Here is a 16994-nt window from a genome sequence, read left to right on the forward strand (position 1 = left end):
TGAATTTGAAGAAAACATTTTTAAATTAGTTTTTACCACTTTTGAATTTTTCCTCCATCTATGCAATTTCAGGTCAAACTGATTTGACCATATGTGCCACGTGGTAGCATGCTATTGGTCGGTGTCTGCCATGTCACCTACCACTCGGGCGCTATGTAACAACCTCTAATTTGTCCTTGAAACACTGCCACATGTCAACATCTCATTAGCTCTCCAACTGCCCGGTCACTACCACGTCATCCTCTGTCTAGTGTCGGCCATATCACCGCCATGTGGCATCTTGCGATTGGCTAAATCACTATACCTACCACATCATCGCCTATTGGGGCCCGCTTCCACATGTCGACTAGGTGCTTTCCCACATGCACAGTCAACAGCTGCCACATTGCATGCGAGAATGCACCTTTGTGACACGTGGCCTACTGTGCCACATTGGCACCTCAAGAAGCATGCCACATTCGAAATGCCTATGCCACATGTCCTCCTGTGGTCCGTCAAGTTGGATGCCACATGTCACCTTTTCGTTGGTATAGAATTCCATGTCATATTGCATGTTGCCATGTTTGTTCAAAATTTCACCATGTGCACTCCAATCGGCCAGGTGGGCCCCTCGCATGAGTTTGCTTGTGGCTTCAAAAGCCAAATGTCTTAAAGACATTTAGACATTGTGCGTTTGTGTTTATAAAAACATATGAGATACTTCCCACCACCAATGTGGAACTAAAACTATGAAAGTATCCTCACTGCAAAAGGCACCTGACTACCACAAAGTTTTATTGATGTATCCTTCTGCAAACGTGGATGCTTTCGAATTCATGATATGAGATCAAATGACTGCCATTCCCTTTCTCTATTCTTCGTAACTTCAAACCATTCAGAGTCCCCTTTGTACATTGAATATATTGTTTCTTTTAAAACACAAATAGTATTTGGAGGTTTCAAGAAGGTTGGTATGCTACAACCATCTCTCCAAACCAGTCCAACTTCTAGGATTCACTTGTGCCCCTTACTAATGGCAATCCATGAGAAATTAGCAAAAGAATGTGCGCAATGTGTAGTGTCGGCTCTCCCTTACGTCATTAACCATTCTTTGAAGGGATCTCACCTAGGTTCTCAGATATGGATACTAAACACTCCCAAAGTCGCAATTTATGAAACATAACCGGGTGGAAAAGATTCAATTGCAAACTAGACCTCCTATCCTTGTTTGACACTTGGGCAAACATTTAGATTTGGACATTGCTCGAAACAAAACTTCACAGAATGACTCGGAATGGCAATTTATCTTCATGGAACGCATGGATACATTGAATGCAAGGTGTTAGAAACATTTAACACCTCTTAGGCCTCAAACGAACAATCATGTACACATGCATTAAATGCACTTTAAGGGGCTCCAAAACTTGGAATGGTACTCAAGTCAAGAAGGTGATTTTGAGTCCCATCAACGTCCTCATAAGACAGCTCCGACTATTTAGTTGGCAGTTTAGGATGTTACGCACGGGGGACGGCTAGGGCCTTCGAGATCTCATGATGCTATTATGGTTAGGAGGAACGTGCATTTAATTTGTTATGTTCGTTCTCTACAACGGTGTTTTCAGTACATTTCTTTTACTGCTATGTTTTAGATGGTTAGATGTTGTTTGTCTTGCAATTATTGTGTTCAAGTCTCTATGCCTCGATTTGTGGGTCTAGTACTCCCCGGTGTGGAGGATTGTTTGTCCCTATCTTCTCTTTTAGTGTTTTTTCGTGTTTGCTAATAAGAATCATCGCACGAGATTGTACTCTCTCCTACGTGAGATTGTACACTCTACGACACAAGACTCGGCATTTCCTCGTAGGGTTAATTGCACTTCCTCGCGTGGTTCTTTGTACTTTCTCGTGCGAGTCTTGACACTAGTTTTAGAGTATGGTGGCTAGGCCAAGTATTCCTTCACGCAAGAGGGTAGTTTCTCGCATTGTTTGGTGCATTTCCTTATGCGAGACTAGAGAACAATCCACTTCCTTGCACAAAAAACAAGGTGCATCTAGACTTGGCCGAGAAATGTTTGAAAGTTGGTTTTGGACACTTTGTTGGATTTCACACCTTCCAATTCAAAACAATCTTTCTATGGGGTTTAAAATATATCGTTTAAGTACTTTAGATATATTTTAATATATGCGACGATTCATTTTAGATTGGTTTCAAACCTCTCAGACTTAAGATAAAGAATCTAGGAATTTCAGAACTTTAGGATTTTAGACTTAGCCAAATTTCAAGATTATGCATTTATCTTCCAACATGGTGTTTAGTAGATGAGTGGTTGTAACTTCGAGCCTTCATCTTGTGCATGGCCATTGTTGGTCTCTATTTGTAATTCTTGATTATGCTATGGTTAGTTGGAAATGGACTTGTATGTTTAACCATGCTAGGAACCTGTTCTTTGGGTTTAAAAAGAATATCTTGTTTGGGACTGTTAGTTTTGTATTCCCTCTTTCAATTCAGAGTTCATTTCGATATTCTCATGGTTTGTGTTATCTTTTGATGCTTGGGGATCTTTGGAAGTGTTTGTAAGACTTATGCTAGTGTAAGTGAAGATGTGATATGAGTTGTGTTCCCTATTCCTATTACTTGTTCAAGATGTTTCACTCTTGCACTGGGTTACTTCATGTTGTTGCCAAGTAACTTATCTATGAAAAAATAAAATTATTCATCACATGTTTTATCCTTGTTCCAAGGATCTTCAAGCGGGGCATTACAAATTCAAACTCACACATGTAAGAGAGGAAGTTGATGAGGTTACTAAGACAATGTCAAAGGGTTGGTATATCCTTTTAGGAGCAAAAGAAAGAGGAAATGAAAAGAGTATTTTAGAAAGCTTGATGGAGAAAATTTTGATTCATGGAGCTAAGTAGGGGCAAAATACAAAGATATGTGAGGGTTTTGGGGATGGCGTTGAAAGCTAAATAGTGATATGATAGAATCTAAGGGTAACTGGAGTGTTAGTTTTAATTGAAAATTACATGTGTTTCCCACCGTAAGGATCTGTTATGGATTGTAGCTAGCAATGATGTAGTAAAGTACTAATATACCTTGAAGAACAGAGGCCATGTGTTCGATGTTGTAACAATTTCACTTTATCATTGATTAAACTACAAAGTTGACAAGTAATTAATAATGCCTTTGCAGAGTAGGGAGGCTTTGGAAAGTTAGTAGGCCCATGTGGAATTAAATGTAGGACAATCGGTAATTACATAGTATTTGGAAGCAAGCCAAGACGAGTTCGGTAGGAATAGAGGAAGGAGGGAGATAGTAGAATGGAATGACGGCAGATTTCACTTAGCATACACTAAACCAACTACAAGCATTCAAAGGGGAAGTTAGTGTCAAGTAGATGTGAGGATTTGTTTAATATCAATGATCCTCATTTTTGGCATTGTGTGGACATTATTCTTGGAGAGTAGTTTACAAAAATCAACTAGAAATCTAGGAAATATAAATATATCTTCAACATTTCTAGCATGGGTTTTGCATTTAGGTTTGACGGAGGAAGTTATGTGGGTGATGAGTCAAATATGTTCTCCCACAATGGGCTACTGGGATGGTTGAGCCAGGAGTTGATCTACAAAGGGAAGGGCTATGGTAGTGGAAGGCACCGACCAAACCATCAAACCATTCTTGTTGTGGAGTATTTCCACGCGCAAGGAGAAGCATATAGAAGTAGCTAGAGGGGGATGAGAAGCATATAAAAGCAACACACTAGAGTTGACTTGGCGAGGAGAAGCCTCCAAAGAAATTAGGAAGATGAAGTAGCACAGCTAGCTTAGTGTGGTGAAGTCTCTGAAGGAAAGGAAGACAAGGAAGACTCAACCAGATATGAAGGGCATTCTATTCATCCTAGTAGAATCGAAAGACTACAATGAAGGTATGGCAAACCTAGACAAGGCAAAAGGTGTGGTCAACATTTGGCTATCTAATCTAGTTAGTTGTTTTGCATAGTATGTTTCTTGTCCATGTTGTAATTAGTGAGGATTTTAATTTTAGAACTTCATTGAATGTAAGGCTATTAATCAAGAAAATGCCCAATTTGAAGTATTGGTACATGGTTAAGCATGTCTATGGGGTAGTTATGGTAGGTGGTGGTGGGATAGTGAGCTGGTCTTTAATGGCAGATCTGTGTATAGTTTGTGTTGAATCTCATTTTGAGGTGGTCATTCTATATTTTACTTTAAAAATTAATAAAAATATAAACCACTTCACAAAGCTTTAGAATTCTATAAAAGAGCATTTCTGAATGTTGAAGCTACTCAATTAAAAAAGTCCTGACATTATTTAATTATGTATCATCCTCATAGACAAATATAAATCTCACTATCATGAGTGGGTAAAATTGTTAATTACTTTCTCATAGATATACATTTGGAAGATCATTAAATCTAATATTTTAAGTTTTATAATAAAAAATTAAGTAAAATCAAACTTTAAAAGTAAAAAATTAACTACTATATATTAGGAAAAAAAATTAAAATTATATAGAGATAATATTGATTTGATTTGGCATAAATTTTAATATTGAATTTTTTAACAATATTTAATTGTAGTTTAATTGGCATGTTTATTAAAATTACGGTTGTGAATCCTTCTTTCAGTCTCTCTTTAGATCAAACATACCATGACCTTGTTCATCAACGATAATGAAGTCCAGTTATCTTCCTGATTCAAATATTATGCTTAATTTATATTTAGATCTGTATAAGCAGGTGAACAGTTGCTTTTAAGGGCTATCATTTCTATACAAATGTATAAAAAATAGGCCAACTTTTCCCTAATTTCACTTCCAAAGTGTGATTGCTACTGATAGGTATACCACAGAACATGGCCTTGTCAAACAATCAGATCTGTAGCGCCATTGGCTAACAGAGATGAACCTGAAATGGAATTTCTGAATAATATTTACGAGTCTTTACCTCACATGTAAAACAAAATGTTCAAAATATATTTCAAACTAACTAATCTACATTACTCTTAACAAACTACTTTGATCTCATGAATTAGCAGTCTTTCGCATACAGAATTCTTCTAAATACCATTTTTAACTAAAAACTGTCATTGTTTGCAAAGAACCAGCAATAATCCTACGTTGCTTCACTTATTGATACAGAAACTTACGGTAAGCTCATCTGATGATTATTGAGGAATATCTCTGTTAAGCTTGCTTCTTGGCCAATGTCTATGCCGGCATCAAAATGGCAATTTTCCTGTTTTTAATAATTGCCATTTTGATGCCAGCATAGACATTGCCTGCTTCTTGAACTTGTCTGTCAGAAACCTGCATCAACTGTCCAAAATAAGCTAATTATGGTGTTTCTTGTAATGTGTAGAAATTATTTGAAGTGACAGACAAAGCTAGCGATGCCTTTAATGGAGATTCGTGATTCCTTTATTTCAAATCCACAATCTATTGGGCCAAAGATAACAGCAAGCAATGCGAGATATGATTAGACTAGTTCTTCTAACATACCACTTCAATGCTTTCCCAGAATAGTCAAAGAATCCAATCATATCTCGATCTAGTTTCTTTGATCTTGTCCGATGTCAATTAACATTTGTACTCAGCAATCTCAAAACAATTATTCAAATATAAACATTCTCTAAAACTCAGCGCCGTGACGTTCGAGGCTTGGGCTTTGTAGATTTCTGCAAAGTCAAAACCAGGCATTACTTCTTTTTGAAGGAAAAAAATACTCCCTTGACAATATCAGACCATACAGAATGGGCATCCTGTTAGAATGAAATCTATTATTTAACACATTGAGAGAATGTCTTCTATAATTGCATTGAAGATTTAAATAAAAGAAATTTAACCTACTTAAAATGGCATGGAACCATAGTAGCTATTGTTCCATGAGCCATAACATTTCTCGACTTACATTCCTCCTGTAAAATGTTTAAATATGCTAGATTGATTTTCATATAATACATAAATAAATATTGGACATAATTTCTGATTTTTGTAAGGTTTAAAATTTGCCAGTAAACATCAGGTAGGAGCAATATTGAATTTTACTCTGCTGCCAAAGGCTAAACATATAACATGTCATATATTTAGTTCTTTTTCTACATGATTTGGCAAGCATTTCTTCTGAAAAATAACGGATCTGTAAAACTATTTTCAAATAATAAAATTTCTCTCAATGTCCACGGCCACAATTCGTTGTGATTCTTTTGGTAAAGCTGAGTAGAAAGGAAATGGAATATGCAATTAGTTTGTCTGTTTTAAAAAGCAGGTAATTCTATTGAATTCTGGTCTGGTTCAGCTTTCTTTTCTAATATTGGATCCCAAAGTGTTTGAACTTTGTACCACATAATAAAAAGTTTTTCCTAGTAAATTTCAGAATACATGCTGTACTTAATAGAGCTTCACAAAAAGATGAAAAGTAACTTTAACTTACAGAGTTTGCCCCAAAACTTGAACCTGAAGCATTTCCAGCACCTGCATTCAAACAGATAATTTTAATAATACCAGGGTATAAAAGCGTAACAGATAAAACCATCCTTTTTTGAGCAATTACAAGTGAGAAAGGAGAGGAATTATAGTCATGGATCCTCCTCTAAGAATGTATTACCATTCACACATCCAAGCAAATAATGTGTAATAATATAATATTTGAAAGTTAAGCTGCCATTCTCAGACATGATTTGATAACAAGGCATATTTATCTAAAGTGCCAACTGGAATTGAAAGACCCTGCCAAATATTTATTACCACCAAAAAGGCTGCTAGCAGCTGAAGACGATGCTCCAAACAAGTTGCTTGTGTTCCCTGAAGATGTACCAAACAAATTACCAGAAGTGGACCCTGCACACATGTTGAAATCACTATTGTCTAAAATTTTCAACTCACGATAAACTTAATTAATTATTCTTTCTGATAAAAAATCTTTAAAAAGACACAATCTTCCATTAACCTTAGTATTTCTTGTTACTGTGCAGTGGCAGGCAAATTTCAATGACACTACCAACTTTTCCTTGATCCTTACAAACTTAATTTCTTACTGAAATTTGGAATAGAAGGCATACTCCATACCCATATCACTTAAAAAGGCTTCTTATACAAACCTAATGCCTTTGCACAGCTGTTGCATTTACATTATTCCAGAAAAGGTGATGAAGAATAACAAGCAGCCAAACAATTCAAATGAGTGGCCCATGATAAGGAAGCAAAAAATAATTTTTTGACATTCGTATTGTGATCTGATGATTTTTTCAAGGTTAAGATGCATTTTTTTGAGTCGAACTACATTACTATATTTCATGAGTAGTGGCTTACAAGAGCCAATGTCACATCAACTCTCATCAAGATGAATGATCAGTCCCTTTAGCATTCGTTGCATCTAGGTGATGCTCACAGGATTGAGATGCTGAGTGGACTATGACTGCAATGAGTGCACGTAGACTGATCATTCATGCTTGTAAGAGAGATTTTCGTGACCCACTACACACGAAATCTGTAATGACGTAGATTGGCTTGAAAGTTGGAACTTGCAGTTGAATCCTGAAAAATCATAACATAATTCCATGCAGTCTGGAAAAGCCACTTGTCTCAAAACAATTATTTTTCACTTCATAAGTTCATGTTACTTGCAAACATTGAACTAGGTATGCCAGCAAATCAACCTCACAATCAAACAAAAAGCATTAGAAGTGTCTGACAAAGAATCTAACAATCAAAGGAGTTGTAATTTTAACTGAAAGATATTGCAAATTGATATCAAAAAATAAACCTTTCAATCAACTAAAGAAATTGTATCTGTTCTAAAAGAGCAAATACTTGAAAACATAGACTTCAAATTATGTTACACCTTTCCAAGTATTACAATACGTTTGGTGTTGATATTCTGAACATTTGTTTGTCGATAAATTGATAGCTTAGCCTTGAACATATCTTGAAGCAAATTTTTAAAAAATAAAATGTTTGTTTTCTGTGCTCAGTTAAATTGCATGAAATGATCTACAAATAATACATACCTGTGCCAAAAGCTGGCATAGAAAACATTGATGAAGTACTTGCAGTTGCTGTGGCTGATGGAAGAGAGGAAGAAGCATTTGTCCCAAATATTGAGGGTGTTTGTGAAGACCCAAACATTGTTTGTGTCTGTGAGGGAGCAGAAGAACCAAAAAGAGAAGCACCAGTTGACGAGGCTGTCGGTGCTGACAGAAGAAAGGATGAACTCGAAGAGGATGATGCTGGAGTATTAAACATTGAAAACCCCCCACCAGAAGAAGAAAAGGCCCCCTGACTTGACTGTATGGAAGAAGATGTGCCAGAAAAGGCAGTCGCAGGTGCTGCTGAACTAGTGAATAATCCAGTAACCTGAGTAGAAGGCTGTGAAAAGGATGAAACATGCAATGCTGGATGAACTCTCTTTGCTGCTGCTTCTTGCTTTGCTAGTTCCCGTCTGTCAGCCTCAAGGAAAGGATCACTGGCATCTCCCCTTCGGCGTTGATCGGCAAGATAAGCAGCACGCATTGATTCTATTCGCTGATGGATATTCTCAACCTGCAAATTGCACAAAATATTAGACATTAGAGAATAAATACATTTATGATCAAAATTACTTCCCTAGCTACTCCATGAGTAGATAAGAGATTGAGAAAAAACCATTATGAATCATAATAAATGTGATCAAAGCTAAAGTGATCAAGGATTGGAATGTTCAGTTGTGCCCCATTGTATGGGACAGGTCCTCAAAAGATTTTCTATAATCTCCATAGTGACTGCATTTCAACTTCAAGGCATCAATATTTTAGTTTAACATAATATATGTATATATAAATTCCGATTTTGTGAGAATAAATAGATAAGTAGACAAAAATCCAAGTTCACTGGCACATATTGTTGATGTGAGTTTTCTTCCAATACAGCATGCAGGACAATACACATAAATTTTCGAGATGAAACACCAAATATCAGATCCTCTCTTGAATAAAGACACTTCTTATGCTAAGACTGCACTGAAAGATCATTAGGTGACTTCAAGGTTCCTTTCTAATGTGGACACTCGCTGAGTTGAAATGATGTGATTTGCTGGGCTCACTAAGGATACTTGTGTTGTTTTCTAAGACTAATCAACTGGATTCAATGGATTTGGCTTCACAATGGGCAATAAAAATAAGTTTTGATCTTCAATTTACGACATGCAACTAAACTTGAACTCACAGATCTAAGTGTTTCTATTTCTACCTAAGGATGCAAAGAAGAGTGAATACACTTGGACTCTACTAGATGTAATCTTGTCATCAATTCACTTTACCTAGTGCAACCTTCTAAGATCTCCTGGGAGAGATCCCTCGCCTGTTAGCACGCAATTTGTTACGAGTGGAAGAGGAAAGAGCTGAGACATAAAGGGAATGGAGGAGACAAATACTAAACATACTAGTTACTTTATTCCAACTACAGCATATTCAAAAAAAATTCAAATCCATACCATTTCTTTAATCCCATCAATGGATGCAAATCAAACATCAAGTATAAGTTGAAGTTAAGTGCTTCAGATGTCATACAAGACAAGGCTCCCAATCAGTAAGTAGCTAGTGATTTGATCTATGCTCAAGTCAAGCAAGTATGCCCCATGATTACTTGACAACTTGAAATAAAATCTATTCTAAGTGAGGGAGTGAAGGACCCATGCAATACTCCAATAGATCGCAATTTTTCACCATGTAAGACACTACAATCAATAGTAGGGCAAACTTGGTAGCATATTAGCAACAGTTCTCTCTTACAAATGATGTGAGTAGGCCTTTATATAGGGGCTCAATTACAATGAATGACCAAGATTATATCAGAATCAATAGCCTAGATTTATCCACATAAGCCCTAATCAGGGTTTCCATAACCATACCTACAAATATTAAATGCCCACCTAATTAAAATTAGGCACCACCATGTGGACCAGTAGAAAAGTTGCATTGCCTTCCAAGGACCAATGAGAAAATAGAATGGGCATAACCACCATCTAAGATGCACCAACAAACAGATCAATGAGAAGAGAAAGCTTGTAGAAGAAGCCACCAACTAATAGACAAATTCAAATGCTTCCAAGAGCCAATAAAAAAGACCTTGAAGGCCTATGCCACTTGGCACCAAATGGGCCAATAAGAACCAGACATTCATTTATTAACCAATGAGAAAATTCAAAGCCATGTGGGCCTACATCAAATCATCATCTTGAGAATTGTGTCCTTCATCGTCATTTTCTTTTTCACATTCAATGAACCTTGACACAATCTCATTGATTTCGTCCATGGGGACACCTGGCATTAATCCAAGCCTATATATTATAATAGCTCTTCTTACTAGTATAAGTAGCACATGCTTTCTTCCAATCACCTGCATTACACATAATCATGAAGCTCACAAATTTTACAGCTGCATCCAAATAATCAAAACATGAGTGGATTCCCTTCAACGAAGAAGATTTCTTTTACCTTTCCTTGGAGTTCTTCTGCACTTATCTTCAGATTAGTCTCTGCCTCCAAGTGAAATATGGTTTTCACATATCCTAGTGTATCATTCTTTACCTCCAAGATGGTGCCCTTTGTAGCCGAGCAATCGGAATCCATTAGTTTAAGTGTATCATCCTTGTGAGAGATCACTTGATGCCATGCTAGGAATCAACCTTTTGTCCTCTTTCTAATATTCAGTCCTTTAGTAGTGTATGCAGACCCTAGCGGTACTATTATATGATCAGATTTTCTATTGGATGTTTTGATCTTGTTCCAGTATCACGCTCTGAACTTTGCCTCATATTAGGCTTTCAGATTATTTGGTTAGAGTATTGCTTGTATGATTACTATACTAAGTTGTTTACACGAGGATATTTATGAATTATGTTTATGAATATGTTGATGATTATGGTTATGTTGTGATTTATGGTTTATGAGCTAACAATACTAACCCCTTTACTATATCTGATCCACTGTTTGGCGTGTCTGTGGGATGGATGAGGAGAGGCAGTCATATCACTTCTACAGGAGATCTTCATGATGTCACACTCCCACTCCCTTGTCTGCTACTCTTTTATATATCTATCTATCTTTGTACATGTATGTTTTCTGGATCAACGATGCAAGTTTGCAAGTACCAAGCATTGACTCCACCTGGCTATACAAGTCTGAGTGTACCTTAAAATCCTCAAATAGTTGTTGATTCAGAGATTGCACTGTGATCCACATAGGCACCCTTGTGTCTCTAGAACTCTGTTAGGGAGTCAGTTACCTGGTCTAGGAATTATGATACTTTTCTTTATATTTGTTGGTGGTCTCAATCTGTGGATCCTAATGTTAATGTTCTAGGTATCCTAGTCTAATATATAATTATTAATAGGTAAGAATGTAGAATTGTGTCTGATATCTGTCTAGTATACACATATGAGCATATATGGGTGCACACATAGATACCTATATAGGTATACATAGGTGCATAAATTAATGTTTTAATTAATTTTTTGGTTAATGAATACTGTGCGTAATTAGTACACTGAATACTAAAATATTTGAAGAAATTAAATAAAATATAAAACAAAGTAAAGAATTTGTTAAAAGAAATATAATAAAATAAAAGCTTAAACATAATTCTAGCCTAGTTTCTAGTAGGTTTGAACCTAAGACCTCCTAGGGACAAAGTTAGTTAGTTGTCATTGAGCCATTAGTGTTCCTTGGGGTAATAAGATTAAAAATGTGCTTTTGTTAATTACAATTGAGGAATTAAAGCAAAGAAAACTAATTAATTTAGCTTAAGAGATTTGAACCTATGACCTAGGGGTTGGAAGGAAGTAACAAGTTAAGCTTGCCATTTGGGCTATTGGCAATCCTTGAGACCTAGCCCCTAAGGATGTGATGATGAGGAGGGGAAATTGATTAATTTAAACAAAAAAAGAATTAATAAATAAATATCACGGTAATTAAATTGGTTTGATTTTATTAATAAGTTTATTTATTAAATCAAACCTTATGGTTGTATGGTTACGCAACTTCTCCAACCATCACAGCGATTTGGAAAATTATATATTGGCTTCCTTGGAAACCAAGGATCTAGCTTCGGGAGGAAGCAATTTGGGAAGAGACACTATAAGGAGATTCTACAAAAAAAATGGCCTAGATATGTAGCATTTTCATCATTATGAGGGATTGTAAGGATCAAGGAGGAGAAGAATAATTGGGAGTTGGAAAGATCTGGTTGGTGGAGGATTTCCTATGGGCGGTTTGGAAGGACTCTCATGTCAGGGAGAATTGTTCTCAAGTCTACAACCTTCAATAAAGTGTGTCAATTAATCAAAGTAGGCTTGGAACCTATTTCTATTGCAAAAATAAAATAAAATAATATTATGTGCATATTTAGAAATCAAAAGGTATTATTGTATATAAAAAGAAATAAGTGCCTTACGCATTGGATAACAATTTCTCTAAATTCTGCAAGTAGATGTGTCTTTTGTGTTGTTAATGCTACTGAGGTCATTTGAATATATAAGATAGCCATCATAGGATCTTGCAGGAGTCTACCTGGTTGTTCTAGGTTGAATACATACCATGCCAAGGAATGATAGAGATTCCTCAATGGAGATAAAGTGATCCCTTTGGGAAGCACTCCGAATTCCAGATTTAAAGCCCCTCTCATGCCTAGGTCGTGAAGTGCATCCAATTTAGGCCAATCTATTTTTAGAACACAATTTTGGAACAGATGCACAGGAACAAAGCATGTATGTGCAGGTTCTTGTTCATATGTTAGAAAACAAAAGCGCAGAAACAAACTGTACACGTGCCATTCTAGTGAACATATGTGCAGGAATTGCATATACACAGTTCTGCACCACCTATGGGCAATTTTGCATATAGAAGTGCAAGTTCAATATATGCGCAGCAGGAATTGATGTAATCGCAGGAATACTGAACATATGTGCAGCTTTAATGCATGTTAACTAGTTTGACCTCCTGATTAGGTCTTCATGTTTCTGGATTTCATTTTTGGGTCACCAGAGGCTTGTAAAGCTATATTATGAAGTCTTCAATGTATTTTTCATGTTTCTTATTTCCTGCTTATACATGCTACATGTTTTGATTATATGTTTTTGGAAATCATATATGCGTGGTTTAGGGTTTAGGGTTAACCTAGGGTTATGGGACCCTAGCATGTTTCCTAAACCTATGTTTTATTGTGTTAGATGTGGAGTAGGGTCAGAGGCCCTAGGTGAATGGCTCGCCATAGATGCTAGGACCCAAAAGTGGTCTCTAGAAGATCCTACATTGTAGAGACTATGACCCTGAGTGGGTTGGCTCTACATGTGAGTTTTATAACAAGTAGAAACATTAATAAAATGAAAGGGTTATGGGGGTTTTGGGTTAACACATTAATAAAAATTAAATGATATTTGAGTCTGCATATGTCATGTTGGAATACTTGGACTATATCTCATCATGTAGAAGGCTTGAGTGGGGTAGGGCGACATTAGTTCAAGAGGTTGATCCCAACATTTAAGGAGTATGCGACGATGCTCACCTATTCAATTTCCTAAGCCCTCACTCATGTTATTATCGCCTTTGGTTGTCCTTTGTGTTTGATCCCTCTTTTATGTTGTGATTGTCTTAGGAAAAGGGTGAACCCTAGCCATAGAAATACCTTAGAACCTATGTGGATCATGGTCTTATCTCCTAGCTCGGGGGAGTGGATAATTTATGGCTTCACATGGGTGGTAAAATATTTCAAGGTATTGTTTGTGGTCCAAGTAAAGCATGGATGAAGATGAAGATTTCTTTCTATTGTATCATTCTTGATGTAAAATGTCTTGTAATTATGAAAATCCTAAAAGGGATATAGTTAATGTATAATATGTAATTCAAAAGAAGATATGTAATTTGGGAGGGTAGTTAGGAAAATGTATCCAAGGGAAATTGTTTATTGTATTTCAAAAGTTGTAATGGAAAGAAACTTCCCTATCTCTTTATGTTGAAAGAATTCCTGTTGAGAAGATAATGAAGTTAGATTTACTTTATGCATTATGCAAGGATAATAGTTTTTATGGTTTCTTGTTTAAAATGGAAATGATTTAAGGAAATGTAATTTTGAATCCAATATGTAAATGGAAAGCTGTAATTGGTTCTCTATTATGAAGACTAGGAAAATGTAAAGTTCGTAAAATGAATAGCGTTATGTTTTATTTTCAAATGCAATTATGAAATAGACATGTTACTTGGAAAGTTGTACAATCTAAGTGAATGGATAAATGAATTAAGTAGTGCGCTGAAAGAACATTAGGGAAAATGAAGGAACTCTTCTACTTATGAAAACAATGTAAATGAGGTTATTTCAAACCAAAAAAAAAGTTATTCACTAAGCTACGTACCTTTTGTTCTTGTCCTTTCGAGTTCCTTGGCAGGGCGTGACAAGAATTTCTCACATTGTTTCAATATTTCTTGATTTCATTCCTGAAGGGAAAGCATGGTATCATTAGTCTTATTGAACTTTTTAATGCACATGTTTGCCTCTTCTAATGTCGAAGCCACCCATCTCCTTGCCTTTTGCTTTGTAAGTCCCACTCCTAGTCCTACCATAGATGCATTGGAACTACGCATGGGAGGAATGAAAGTTGGATCAGCTTGCTGAAGTGGATTTATTATCTGCCTGGGGCTTTCTTTTAACTATTTGACTCATCTTTGTATTACCTTTTCTTTCCAATTTCCTTATCTCTTTTATCATCTAGAAACAACATAGATCCATGAGCTTCTTCACCACTAATTTCTTGGTAGTTTGCCCCAATTTGTATTCTTGTATATCATAGTCTGCTAGCAAAAATTCTCCCATCACCTTGTCTACTTTTAGGATTGCAACTTGAGCAATGGAAGTGCCTGGAGCACCCTTTGTGACTTGATAGTCATAGAACACCTTGGCTGACACTAATCTTTTTCACCATCGCCTCTTCTCAATATCTCTTCCACACTATCAATTCACTGATCTACTGTAAGATGTTTGTTCATTATTTGCTTAAATAGCCATATTGGCACTTGTAATGTCCCTAGTTATAACCTTTGGGATTTTGGGACTGATTCCTTTAGTTTGGAAGACCTATACTCAAACCCTCAGTTCGCCACTAATGTACGATAACAAAATTCTTCAATGGATCAATGCAAGGTGAATTGCAATGTTAATGATGTAATGAACCCATCTCTTGAATATCATGAAAATGATAATGAGAATTGGAAATATGACTTTAGTTCAATGCAGATTGCTTGAAGCACAAGTACATTTCCTGAATCATAAGTTTATTTGATTGCTTATCAATTATTTTGTTTCAATATACAATTCTCATACCCAATGTTACTTGTAGATACCAAGTTATATCTCTCTTTCCTTTTATGGAATTTCTTATTTAAAACTTTTGTAATGCTCCTCCACATAGCCAGAGGTATGATATGACAATGTTTTGGTCCAATAATAGTATGTAGACAAAATTATATGTTTTGTAATTATATAGTCAAAGTGAATATCATAAAAGTTTCCTTCTCTATTTGTGTAGGGCTTTGCACATGTTAGATCTCATTGCTAATCAAAGGTTGTCTTATAATAATTATTTGATTTCCATCACCCTTTGCTCCTTTGTCTATGCTGTAAGTTTTATGGGACATTTTGAGTAGTTAGGCTTTGTTCCTCCTCCTTCCCTTCTTGTATGCCTGATATCCTATCCAATATGGATCAGTGTTACCCCGGTGCGGGGCTGCAGCGGTGCAAGGGGACGTCGGGGCGGGTTTCAGGTGTAGGAAAAAAATGGCCTCAATTTGGGGACGGTGGGGGGATGGCGAGGGTGCGGTGGCGGGGTTGCGGAGGGGGAGGGAGGGAGGAAGGAGGGGGAGGTGATTGCATAGTATATATATAATATATATGACTGAAAATGCTAATTATGAAATGATACTTCAATATATGATATAACATACCAAATATAGTTGAATAGAGAAAATTGAAATGCGATTCACAAACCATAAGTTCAAACTTGAAACTCGAAACTTCATAACCATTACCAATGACCATTTAACAAATTTAGTTCAAGATGCAAGATTCAAAATTCATTGTTCAAATATGAATATCATATGTGATATATCATAAAGATGCTCATGATGACAATGAGCCGAGTAGCATGAAATAGTGAAATTAAATAGTGTATCGTAGCCATATCAAAGTGAGTACAATCAACAAAATGACAAAATGTCAATAATGAGAATGGAATCATCCCAAGTGCTCTCTAAACATTCATAAAAAACAAAGTAAAAAAGAAAAAAGAAAAAAAATTAAAACTTTTTGGGCCATTCAGCCGACCGCACCCCGCGAGCACCCTGCAAGCACCCTTGCACCTAAGCACCCGTGAACCACTCGGGTGCTTGACCCATGCGGCCGAGGTGTGGTGGCACATTTTTTGGCCAGTGGGGGTGCTCTAGTGCGTGACACGACCGCACCGGGTGCGTATGCGCACCAGGTGCTTCAGGCTTTTGACCCAAGTGTGCGCACCCGGGTTACACTAATATGGATAGTTGATGCTGAATCAAGTGTCCCTTATCACTGGTCTGAACATCTATACTTGATGTGGTTTTCTAACTAACACTGTCTGCTGCATTGGACACTGTTTGTATTTTTTTCCTCCTATTTGCTGATTTGGTCTTCTTTTTAGTGGGTCTGATAACTATGACTTTTCTATTATCCCAGAATTGGAATGTTTATTATTGTAGCATCCACTTTTCTCGGCTCTTAACTAACAACTAGCATATCAAAGAAATACAGTTAATACTTCATATTCATAGGAAGATAGTTATAGCAGATACGTTCATGTGAATAAGATTAATGGTTACAATCAGTTAAACAGAAATTTCATAACTAACAATTGAAGACACCATCAATGAATTTAACAAGGAATTCAAAATCTACATACCATAGAATTTAAAACCGAATTCCGTCTAGGGATGCTTCTGC

General features: G+C 36.4%; 1 protein-coding gene across 4 annotated transcripts in view; it reads right to left on the bottom strand.

Moving 5' to 3' along the window:
- Nucleotides 1-4685: 4685 nt before the first annotated feature.
- The window catches only part of LOC149543104 (nuclear pore complex protein NUP58-like), an 88396-nt gene continuing 76087 nt past the window's right edge, over nucleotides 4686-16994 (bottom strand). Inside the window, exons 4-9 of one of the 4 annotated variants that reach the window (XR_016355594.1) lie at nucleotides 8009-8540; nucleotides 6747-6839; nucleotides 6433-6473; nucleotides 5502-5677; nucleotides 5150-5318; nucleotides 4686-4908 (exon numbers count right to left, since the gene is read on the bottom strand). Coding sequence is in view for 1 of the 4 variants with exons in the window: in XM_089798012.1 (XP_089654138.1) it covers nucleotides 5639-5677; nucleotides 6433-6473; nucleotides 6747-6839; nucleotides 8009-8540 (705 nt within the window). In the remaining 3 variants the exon portion in view is untranslated. Of the gene's footprint in view, nucleotides 5319-5393; nucleotides 5678-6432; nucleotides 6474-6746; nucleotides 6840-8008; nucleotides 8541-16994 lie in introns of those variants that run through there. The other 3 variants (XR_016355593.1, XR_016355592.1, XM_089798012.1) reach the window with 3 other exon arrangements.

The sequence above is a fragment of the Cupressus sempervirens genome, chromosome 8 (assembly GCF_028749045.1).
Source record: "Cupressus sempervirens isolate cs-2001-9-10 chromosome 8, ASM2874904v1, whole genome shotgun sequence".
Classification (NCBI taxonomy): Eukaryota; Viridiplantae; Streptophyta; class Pinopsida; order Cupressales; family Cupressaceae; genus Cupressus; species Cupressus sempervirens.